The sequence below is a fragment of the Balaenoptera musculus genome, chromosome 18 (genome assembly GCF_009873245.2).
Source record: "Balaenoptera musculus isolate JJ_BM4_2016_0621 chromosome 18, mBalMus1.pri.v3, whole genome shotgun sequence".
Lineage (NCBI taxonomy): Eukaryota > Metazoa > Chordata > Mammalia > Artiodactyla > Balaenopteridae > Balaenoptera > Balaenoptera musculus.
This window is the reverse complement of record NC_045802.1, coordinates 76,255,931-76,268,069: the sequence shown is the minus strand read 5'-3', so window position 1 is coordinate 76,268,069 and position 12,139 is coordinate 76,255,931. Positions and strand designations below refer to the sequence as shown.

The window sequence follows — 12,139 nt, the reverse complement described above, 5'->3', positions numbered from 1 at the left end:
CAGTGTACAATGTCTAAGTATGAACATTTCTGGTTTCAAGGAGAAACCAGAAAAAGAAAGAAGGGAAAACCAGCATAGAAAAAGGTCTGAGAAGCTTCACACACAGCGGGTGTGAGGCGATAGCTGCTGACTCATGGGGTAGGGCAGTGGGTAGAGTGACATCGCATATAGCTGGCTCTCAGGTGGTGAGGAATTTTCTAGGCTAATCTGAGAATTAATCATAAAAATGATTCAAGTCAGCCTAAAGAACCTAAACACTCTTAGGTAATTAAGAAACAGCTTTTTCTCTTCCAATCCTCTTAAGGAGAGAGAGAACATGGCAGTGGTCCAGCTCCTCTTTAGGAAAACTTTCCATGTACCCTGTCACTTCTAAGAGTTTCTTCACAAAAGGAAGAAAACCCCGGGATATTGTATTCTGTGGCAATAATGAGATGCCGATAGCCAGGAAGGTCTTTATTAACTTGCTTGGGGAGAATTGCTGAGTGGCTTAGAGGATAAAGCACTGGGTTTCTCTTTGGAGCCCCCAGTGGGCATTTAATTCAAAATCTAGTCTAGAGACCCCCAACACACAATGGCTGCTTGCTTTAACGGGTTGATGGTATGAAAAATATTTACTGGTTAGGAAAGATAATCCACTTCTGAAAAGACTGCCCTTTTTTCCAGAATTCCAGGTGCAAAAGAGTCTCCTCCCACTGACTGTGCGTTAGAGAACAGCCGAGCTGGGATGGCTTCTCTGCCTCTTCCGGCCCATCTCAAAAATGATGAACAATTTGTGCAAGATACCTATCTCTGGTCTGAAGCCATGCTGGCATCTGTAGACTCACAGCCAAGACGTTAAGGTAATTTCCCAGGATAATTCACACTAGTCAAAGGGTAACTTGTTGATCAGGTTGATCTAAATATTTAATTGTCACAACTCTCCGGTTGGTTTGGCTCCTGGGTTTCAAAGAAGAATGAAGCAGCTGTGCCTAGTGGAAGTACCAAGCTCAGGAGACCTCTGAGTTTAAGATTCTCCCAACAAACATTTATTGAGGGGCTCTGAGTACGGGCCTGACACTATTTTTTTTTTTTCAGCCATGTTTCTAATTTTGCCATTATCTATATTTTTGTCTCTATAGCCACGTAACTTAGGAAATAAAAAGTTGCCATAGAGACACAGATGAGGAGGGCTTTTTTGGGTGTGCCTTTCTTCCGCCCCAATCATGCTGGCTGTTGAGAACCACTTCTGATCATCTGTGCAGCCCTTGGCGTGGCCCCGGGACAGGATGAGAGGTCACTACAGCTTTACTTTTTGGCTGGTCCTGAGCAGGCATCTGAGACGCTCCACCCCCAGGACGGACACTCACATCCCGAAGAGTCAAATACTTCCTTAAGGAAAGATGCTGGGTGAGCCCTTTGCAAGTGAAAACAACTGCTGTGAGCGATTGCTCACCTGTAATTAGGAACCGTTCCCAAGCAAAACCTCACAGAGGCTGAGTCAAAGGCAGACAGAAAGCGAGCAAGCAACCCTTTTGAATGTGAGGAATTATTCTGGCCCAACCTGTGTGCTGTGAGTCCCTGACACTAGGGAGGACAGTTTGTGGGACCAGAGAGTAGAAAGGGTTTTATCAAGAATGTGAGGACAAGGCAAAGGGGCACTCAAGGAACATGCTCTCAGCTCAAAACCAACACTTGTGTGTCCCTTAGGAACATTTACAACAGTTTTATGTGGCCTTTTGCTTTTTTGTTTTTACAAAAAGAAAAGTTTTATGCGTCCTCTTCCCATATCTTTTCCTGGTAAGGAGTTTAACTTCAGAAAGGAATTACTTTCTGAGACAGGGACTGGGTATCATTTTTACACTTTAATTGTTTTTTGGAGACTAAGAATGCCACAGTAGAAAGGACCCAGGGTCTGGGAGAACAGAGATGTGTTTGATTCCTGACTCTGGGACTGACCAGTTTCTGCGATTATGGGGAAATCACTTCATCCCTCAAAGTCGACGACTGCTCATTGGTGGATGGAGAGGCTGACACCTGCTGCTCTGGCTTCACAGACAGGACCCGGGGAGAAGAGGGACGTCTGCCTGCCTGGCCGACCGGAAAGAGCCACTTACACACATTAGCTATTAATACTATTAACAGAACACCATGACCAAAGTTCCAGAGCGTTGCTGAGTAGTTCCCATTCTCTGAGGTCACATGCACATACCCAGAATTGCTACTACCGGTTGGGTTCTCTTTCTTCCTTTGGCTCTTACTCTGTAGGGGAGATCCTAAGGGTTAATGCTGAATTCTCGCGGGACAGAAGAGGGACGTTGGCGATGCTTCCAGGCCTTGCCGTGGAGCTTCCAGGTCGGAAGCTCATCCTGCCCTGCTTCCATGCGCCCTCTGTTTTCTCTCTCTCTCTCCTTCAAGGCTCATGGCCGGATGCTGAAAGGACCAGGTACCCTGAACTCACGTTCAGAGGCAGGGCTCACCACACGTGGGCTGCTCTGGCTGTCATACCGGCTTCCCTCTGCACCTGGGAAGCTAGCTCCGCGCCCCATCATTGTACCCGTCACCCTTCCTGCCCACGTGCCAGCCCCGGCGTGAGGCTCTCCTCGACTGCAGCCGTCACGCACTTCCCCTCTGGGCTGCCAGGCACGCCAGCTGTGCACATCTGCCGCAGCGGCCCCCGCACCGCGCCCTGCTCACCGACACTTTGTGATGATGTCTGTGCAACCTCTCCCCAAACAAGGCGCAAGCAAACCCCTGGGGTTCACGGGCCACTTGGGGTTCAGTTGCGGACCCGTTCCTGGTTTATAGCCTCCACGTACAGCCTCTCATTGAAATGGGGTGGACCCACCTGCCCCCCGCACTGTCTGGACGGGGCAGGGAGCACTGATTTCTCTCCCTCTGCTTTGGATTCCCCGTGGCAAGCCCCGTGCTCCCATTAAGCGAATGCTTTTTGGATGACTACAAGGGAATTAGCTCTACAAGTTAATGCAAGTCCTGCTTATGGGTCCCTGGTTGCACAATTTCCCCGTGTGAATTCTTGGGCATTTAGAGAGAGGAGGTGCCGTCAACGGGAGAAAAATGTCACCACGTTCACAACAAATATTAGGCATTTTTTTCAACTGTCCAGTTTAACATAGAAGACAGAGAGCTCTGTGCTCTTAACATAGGTACGTGTGGCTACTGATCAATTCACTCCGCTTGAAAGCTCATTTCCAAGCGGAGATGGACAAAGTATTATTTCTATTGCACACCTGGGGAATTAGAAACACTGCAATGTCCAGTGGCCAGTCCCAAACACAGCTACTCTCCTTTACTGCAGCAGTGCCAGGAACTGGGTGAAAACGTCCTTTTCTCACAGAGAGATCTACTCTCCTTACGTGAAAGCTCAGGTTCACTGATGGGGTAGTGGGAGCCGTTTCCACAGCTCATCCTCGCCTGATAGCCGCCTAGTGATAAACGGACAGCTTGCTTCTCTGGGGATGTGAAGCTCGTCTTCCCCGAGGACTTACTCATTTGGAAAATGAGGGAAACTTAGGGTTGATTTAAAATGGTTCCAGAAGGCAGCGGAATTCCTCCCTTTCACAGGAGGGAGACCTTTATGTGAGGCAGGAGTGCGCTCAACTACACATCAGTAAACTATGTGCTTGCTCTCCACGCCCTTTATAATTTTCATGAAGCCTCAGGCCACCACCCCTCACAAATAAATCACCACGGGGAGAAAGCAAAGCGGCTGGGGAGTGAGAAAGATGAACCGCTCGGCACGGATAAACTGCTAGTAGAGCCTGCATGGAGGCAGGAAGCCTCCAGGATGTCAAGCCCTGCATCCCACGATGGGATGTAGACATCCGCACGAGGGGGACCGATTTCGTAGGCCGCAGTTTCATTAGAATGCGTCACAGATTAAATGAAGATGGTGTCGAAATTTCTGTCTCAAACACCAGGAGCAGAGAATGGCAATTTACCAACACTGTCCTTGAGCAGGTCAGAGGTTTCTGCCTGTAATCCTGTGACAGTTCACTGATTTTAAAGCATCTTCTCGTTGCTGAACAACGCATAAGTAATTGTACTTAATTTGGCAGTGAGGCGTCCAAACCTCACACGATGTTGATTTAAGATGCAACCGTATGTCTTTTGGGACCTTGATTTTTCATACTTAGTTCTGTTTGGATGTGATATTTAGAAATCCACACTTGTTGTTGTAGTAGAAAAGTTGTCTGCACAGCTGCCCACCTCCGGAGCTGTACTCAAAGAACCTGTGGAAGATCTCGCAGGCCGGTGTTGTTTTGGTGGAAAGCTAACTCCTGAGAATGATTTTGGTTATATCATGAAAAACGAGTCTCCAGCATCCAGAGGTGGCTTCTGTCCTGAGCAACAATCTCACATTCATGAGGCTCAAAAGGATTGACTGGTCTGTACTAATTAAAGTGACTTAAGAATAAACCTTTTAGTTTTTCTAAAGGACTTTTCTAATAAAAGATTTATAAATATTTATTAGTAAATTGATTTGACATTGGGACATACTTCCAAATAATCCATTGATGGTGGAGAAAACTGGAGATGAGCTAAGATTGGCCACAGAGAGAGTTCATTAATCTATTCTCTACTTTTGTTATGTTTGAAATTTTCCATAAAGCCGACTTTAAAAATAATTCTTTTGACAATAAACGGCCCTATGGAATCAAGTATCATGCTGTAAAAAATTCATTTAAATAATACTTTGATTTAAAAACTCACAATATTCTTACTTGGAGTGTTTATGCAATGAAATTAAATATTTGAAATTAAGAGTAATTGCCATTTGGCTTCAGTGGTTCTTATTTGTAAAAATGCCACAAGGGCCAGATTTACCAAATATACTTATATGTAAGACTGCTCTTTTTCTTTTTTAGGTAGGTTTTCATCAAATGTATTTAATAAACACCTATTATATGCGAAGAAATATTGTCTCTCTATATTTTTTGTTGTCAATATCATTTTTAACTACCTATTTATATCATATAAACTAAGGATGCACAGTATCAGAAAGTAACAAAATAATGTTTTTGGGCTTCCCTGGTGGCGCAGTGGTTGAGAATCTGCCTGCCAATGCAGGGGACACGGGTTCGAACCCTGGTCTGGGAGGGTCCCACATGCCACGGAGCGACTGGGCCCGTGAGCCACAATTGCTGAGCCTGCGCGTCTGGAGCCTGTGCTCCGCAACAAGAGAGGCCGCGATAGTGAGAGGCCCGCGCACCGCGATGAAGAGTGGCCCCCGGTTGCCGCAACTGGAGAAAGCCCTCGCACAGAAACGAAGACCCAACACAGCCATAAATAAATAAATAAATAAATAAATAAATAAATAAATAAAGGTAGCTTCCATCCCTTTAAAAAAAAAATAATAATAATAATGTTTTTTCACAAAATATTCTGCAAATCAGACTCCTCCAGGTCCTTCTCCAGATTTCTGAGCTGTACTGCATTGCTGTCAATGCCCGATCATCCTGATCTTTTTCAACGGGTACAGAATAACATGCTCATTTTACTTCATGTTCTAGATAAACAACCAGCTGCCGTGGAGCCATCTGGAACAATGGCGCACCCTCGTGGCCCCAAGAAGCCAATGACTCTCCCCCTGCACTTGAATTAGGTCTCATAATTTTTGAAAGTAAGTAACTATAAATAATTAGCATAATAGTATTAATCATATTATGGCATCAGATGAAAAACATCTTGTGAATGAATGGGATAACCAGAAAGTCACACACAATTAAACATTTAGTCATTCTTCATTATAAGGGCCCAGTGGGTATTCCACAGTTGTATACATCCATGATCTGTAAGGTACATGTTTGGAATTTTTGACTTTATGAAACAGTTTTCTCCATCCAAACTGTAGGACTCTTACTTCTTGCACCTCAGGTGAGCAAATATGAATTTTTAAAGGCTTATCCTCTGCTTTTTGTTTCTTGTTTGTTTTTTTTTTTCCCTGCAGTCCTGGGCAGGTAGTCAAGACAAATGCCCCTGGAGCCAGAATCACTGCATTCTAGTCAGGCTGTGTCTCTCAAAGGAGGGAGACTTTGAGCAAGTTTAATCTCTATGCCTTAGTTTTCCCATCTGTAGAATGGGGATGCTAACAGCGGATACATTTTAGTCTTGTGAGAACTAAAGAGGTTATTAAAACAATGCCTGGAGCATAGTAAGCACTGCAGCTCCTTGCTGCTGATACTACCCCTCCCAGGCTGCAGTCACATCTGTCACCTGCACAATCACATTTGGTCTATACCTGCATCCTGGACTCTTAGAATTTCTGTGACTTGTGTACCTCAAATTGAATAGCCAAGAGTCTATAGAAAATGAACTGTTTTGAGGGACATAATATTTATGAAATCCCACATGGATATTAAGTCTATGGAGTAGTGACGTTGTAGAATTAAACACCAAAGGACCTCATTTTCTATATGCAACTCACCATCCTTTATATTTTAACTGGAAATACCTTTAGCGGGGTAATAAGGAGCAGTTTAATCTCTACAAGGTCACTTTCTAAAGAAGCGAGGGGAATATTCTGAACCCTTCTGCAAATCTGCAGTGCAGTTTCCCCATATCACAACGGTCCAAGGAATGAGCTGTAATTAATTCAGGTGCATTGAGGCGGAATTAGCCGCCCACTGGATTATTTGGTAAGAAAGCTACTTCAGGTGAAGAGAAGAATATCTTGAAATATAAAAAGGGTAAAGAAGAAGATTTAAAATCTTAAAGGGGAGAAGTCCCAGGACTCTAGTAAATCACGAATACCAGCCATGCGATTCATTCAGAAGAAAATGGATTACTGGGCTTCAGGATCACATTGTGTAAACCCTAATAATCATATAAGCAGCTCCAGTGATTAGCTCCAGCATCAAGACTATTTTTTTCTTCCAAGTCTTCTCTTTAAGCCCCTTTGACATTCTAAAAGAATAGCCTGTACGATCCCAGGAGGACACGTCCTGCACGCTGGTCAACGTGTCTCCTACATCATGGCCCATCGGGAATCACACGGGTCTCAGCTGCACAGTTGGACTCCTGTCATCTGGTGCGAGGGGACGAGCCATCTCCTACTGCAGTCTCCTGTTATTACAGCCACTGCGCTGGGGCAGAAGCTGCCAATTCATAGATTTATGAGAAAGTCGCAAGTGGCTCAAGACAATCTTTTCAAAATAAAGAGTGTTTTGTAAAAGCCCACAGTAGAAAAATAGATATTTTATAATTTTAGACTTGCACTAACAATGTCGTACTTGAGGTTTGGATACATGTTCCCAAATACCGGTTAACGTTACCAAGGGTAAATATTAGCACTTCCACACACCCTGCCTGGAGGCCTCACTGGAATCCTCCCCTCAAGTCCTAGACTTAGGGATTTCCAAACGGTGACGCCTGTCTACAAATTCATTAATTTCACTTTCTTGAATACAGCCGAAAAGAATTCACCCAGTTCCCATCTATAGTAAAATTTGGTTTTAATAAACTTTTAGTTCCGAAAGCAAATAGTAATTTGTTCATTTAAGGCTGTTCTCTTAGAGTCCATTTTGTTCCTTGGAATGAAACATATGACTTGTGAAATTCAAGCCATCTCCTACTTACAGGGACAATTTCATTTATTAATGGCCTGTAATTAAGAAGAAATTGTTAGCTAAACAAACAATTAGCTTATCTGACTGAAGAATAAATGGGGGGGGGTAGGTTATTCACTCATCTGCTAAGTGTTCTTAGTCTTGACCTACTTTTCACTTATTGAGAATGTTTTGTAGATTTTCTAGTGTTTTGGGACCTAATCAAATGACGAAAGCCAATATATTTATGTATTTTCTATAGGAGAAAGAGCAGGTTAACGCGGACATAAAACGTCACAGCATAAGTTTTTATCTCCAATCCTACCACCTGACCTTAAGGAAGGCGTTTAACCTCCTCGCCTTGAAGTTTCCCATCTCCGTAAAGTGGGGATGCTAGTAATTGCCATCTACATTCGGGTTAATGGCATCAGGGTCGAGGGACCTGCTACAATCCCCTTAAAGAGGAGATGCTTTGTATTAACGTAATTCCCCTCCCCAGTACAGAACATTGGAAAATATTTTGGGTCTGTATAAAAGCCTTAAGATGTTTTTTGGAAGATGACCACATTCTCTGTGATTATTAAGAGAATCTGTGCCCAAATGGCACCTCTGGCTCAAAGGCAACCTCGTCTGAATGAATTAGTACATGGTGAGCTACTTACAAGAGATTAGCAACAAATTCTTATTGAGAGCTTTTTTTTTTTTTTTTGCTTTGCTAGCTACCTTCTGCTTTTATATGGACACAAAATAAATACTTTTTAATACAGGCAACAGCCTCTGGCTGCCACAGTTTAGCCCTGAGCTCACTTGACTGGCCTGTCAACAGCTAACTAGTTATGAGGCAGAGCTGCTCAATGAGAAGATGCAGATATAACACAACTGAGTTAAAATTTTCCTTGCGTGGCAAAGGAACAGAACAAAACTCATTCATTCAAAACAACATAGCGCAAGCGGTACTGAGTGAGTGTAAGAGAGTAACCGAGCAGGTAACCACCGTCCCAGATGCCGGGAGTGGAAGTGAGACGGACAGCAGGGCGGAGTCACTCGGGTTAGCCGTGAGCTGTAAACCAAAGGGGCATCTCGGCATAATGCGACAAAAGTGCCACTTCATGTTGCAGGTGAATGTTATCAGGAAACGGAAATCAGCGGCTCAAGCTGAGCCTTGCTCTAATACTTCTCAAGTCACAAGGGTGTGTTAAACCCAGTTTTAGCGCTGTGGGTTGTTACGTCGTGAACTTTCACCTACGAGACGGAAAGACCCATTCTTACCTACCTGGCCAGATCGGTTGCATAAGATGTTTGGTTTTTTGTTTAAGTTGGTACCTGCTCTGAACGACCCCCGCAATGACCTCAAGCGTTCCTTAAACCGTATCTACGGGCACATGGGCACACATCCGCGTCTGCAGCTACGCCTCTACCTCCGTGTGCGAAATTCACCTTCGGCTTCGCGGATCCTCTGGCCCGCCGCCGACCTCCGGAGCACGCTCCGTCCCGAGCTGAAGAGGCTGGCCAGCTCGTCCAGGGGGCTGCCCACAGGCCTGCAGTTCGGGGGGCTGTAGGCGGCCGGAGAGCGGGCGCCGGGGGCGGCCTTCCTGGGCTCGGCCCGGGCCGCCTTCGCGGGGGAGTGCGGGCTCCTGGGGCCGGGGCTGCAGGGCGCGCCCGCGGGGGCCGAGGTGGGCCTCGGGGGGCCCCGGGGCGGCTCCGCCGGCCTCCCGGCGCCGGGCTCGGGCGCGGACGTGCAGAGCGCGGGCGGCCGGGGGGCGGCGGCGGGCGTGGGGGGACGGGGGGCCCCGTGCGGCCCGGCGAACGCGGGCCGGTCGCCGTCGCCCTCTGGGGCTTTGGGGTGCTGCGGGGACGCGGGCCCGGCGCCCTCGGGCTGCACGGGGTACTTGAGGCTGGTCTCCAGGACCGGCAGCCTCTTCACCTCCAGGGGCGTCAGGGGCGACTCGTCGGACGCCGGGGAGCAGGTGACCGGCGTCGGGGGGAACACGAGGAGCGGGGGCCGGTGCGGCAGCAGGTCGGGGAAGGGCGCGGGGATGTCGCACGCGTCCCTGCAGGGCCCGCCGGCGTCGCCGTCCTCCGCGGGGAGGGGGCTGCGGCCGCCGCCCTCGGGGGGCGCCCAGTACTTCATCTCCTCGTACACGGCCTCGGCCGGCTCGGGGCTGCCGGCGCGGCCCAGCATCTCGATGTACACGGGCTCGGGCTCCGGGGGCGCGGGCGGCACCCTGCGCCGCGCCCCGCCGGCCCCCGCCGCCCCCGGCCGGGCGCCCGAGATCTCCTCCGAGGAGCCGCTGAGCTTGGTGTGCGGGCTCCGCGTGGGCTTCCGAGGCGGCATCTTCTTCACGGTGCTGTAGTCGTCGCTGTGCGGCCGCGGCCGGCTGAGAACTGCGCGGGGGCGGAGAAGGGGCGGCAGTGTTAGCGGGACCCGGGCCGAGCCTCGCGCAGCGCCTGGAGCTGCCCCGGCGCCGCCGCCGGCGAGGACCCGGCCTGCACCCTCCTCCCTCCAGGGTCCCGTCCTCCCCCCCCGCGGGGTCCGGGTCCCTCCACCCTCCAGGGTCCCGTCCTCCCCCCCCGCGGGGTCCGGGTCCCTCCTCCCTCCAGGGTCCCGTCCTCTCCCCCCCTCGGGGTCCGGGTCCCTCCACCCTCCAGGGTCCAGTCTTCCCCCCCCCCCCCGCGGGGTCCGGGTCCCTCCACCCTCCAGGGTCCAGTCTTCCCCCCCCCCCGCGGGGTCTGGGTCCCTCCTCCCTCCAGGGTCCCGTCCTCTCCCCCCCGCGGGTCCGGGTCCCTCCACCCTCCAGGATCCAGTCTTCCCCCCCCCCCCGCGGGGTCCGGGTCCCTCCACCCTCCAGGGTCCAGTTCATCCCCCCCCCCCCGCAGGGTCCGGGTCCCTCCACCCTCCAGGGTCCAGTTTGCTCCCTCCTCCGGGGTCCGGGTCCCTCCACCCTCCAGGGTCCAGTTCTCCTCCCCCTGCGGGGTCCGGGTCCCTCCACCCTCCAGGGTCCAGTTCTCCTCCCCCTGCGGGGTCCGGGTCCCTCCCCCTCCAGGGTCCAGGTCGCTCCCCTCTCCAGGGTCTGGTTCTCTTCAACCTCAGGGTCCCCATCTCCCCACCCTCCAGGGTCCGTGTCTCCCCGCACTTCGCACGACTGCCAAGAGGAAAGCCAGGTTTGATCTCGGAGGGGGAGGACAACTCCCACCAGCCGAGGAGGAGGTAAGGTGGCCAGTAAGGAGGCCCAGGATTGCCAGCCGCCTGCAGCGGGAAGGGCCTGGGATGCGGCGGGGTGGGCACCTTCCTTCTGCGCTGGAACCTCCTTACGCCTGGGCTCTAAGGGCCTGATACACGTGTGGACTAAGTACTGGCTGAACGGCTCCTCATGGTTTTTAGAGAAGAGAAAATAGGAGACTGGGGAGAACAAGCAAATTAGCGAGGTGGCGCCCTGTGGGTGTTTCCTGTAGGAAATACCTAAGCTGGATTATTTAACTGGTCTAAAACGAACACGACAAAACACCAAGGAAAACAACTATATGCATGAAGAGATTACTTTTCTAAAAAGAACGTTGTTAAAATGATGCCAAAGGCTTGTTTTACAGTTAATTAATATATTTGAATCCTAACACACTTAACAGGGAAATCAACAGTGTTGTATTTCACTAAGAACTTAAGTGGCAACTTCGTAAATTGAAAAGAAGGAAAATATTTAGAAAAACAAAAGAGCATAATATTAGCGAGAACTAATTTTGAAAGAGGCAGAAAAACTACTTAAATATGACTCAAAACATTTATTAAAGTTTAAGTCAAAAAATTCTAAAAGACTTCTTTTTCTAATATTTTTTACTATAAATTATAGATTTTATTAAATATAATTTCTCTGGAGCCAAGATGTTAATTTTAGAAAATTACATACAGTTTTACTAAAATATCAAAACTTCTCAAAAATCTTGAACTATCTTACCAATTTGGTGCTTTGCTAATCTGTAGGAATTCTTGATCTGAATAAGCATCTAATTTTGCTGAGTTCCTGAGTTTTAAGGCAGCCAGGCTTTTCTCTCATTATGACTGCATATACGACAGTATCCATCTCCACTTTCGGAGTGACAACTCCACTTTTAGGGTTAAAATTAAAGGCTTTGGAGTCAGATGGACTTGGATTCAAACCCCAGCATGACCACCCTTTCATGCTATCATTCATTTAGTCGTGCATTTAACCAGTATTTATTCAGAGACACATTCGTGAATACACAATAATTGTCCCCTTCCTTCCTCTGCCCTCCTGGGCAAAGTCAGACAATAAAAAAAGTAAATAAAACAAACGAGTTAATTCCATAGCATGTTAGAACATGATACATGCTATGAGGTGGGAAACTACAGGCCATAATAAAGAGTCACAGAATTGGGTCTGTGTGTGTGTGTGTGTGTGTGTTTGCGGGGTGGCATTGGTGCAAATTATAAGTTTAAAAGAGGTCTTGGTCACATCTCTCTGTGCTTCAGTATAGTCATGCATAAAATGGTGATATCACTAATCATCTCAGAGGAATAAAATAATGTATGTAAAGTGCTTAGCTCAGATGCTGGCACTTCGTAAACATGAAACAAATGG

At 48.3% G+C, this 12,139-nt stretch overlaps 1 protein-coding gene across 1 annotated transcript in view; it reads right to left on the bottom strand.

Moving 5' to 3' along the window:
• Positions 1-12,139, bottom strand: part of MYO16 (myosin XVI) — a 543,552-nt gene that overhangs the window by 48,502 nt on the left and 482,911 nt on the right. The window contains exon 32 of the mRNA XM_036831092.1: positions 8,982-9,929. Coding sequence (XP_036686987.1) covers positions 8,982-9,929 — 948 coding nt within the window. The remainder of the gene's footprint in view (positions 1-8,981; positions 9,930-12,139) is intronic.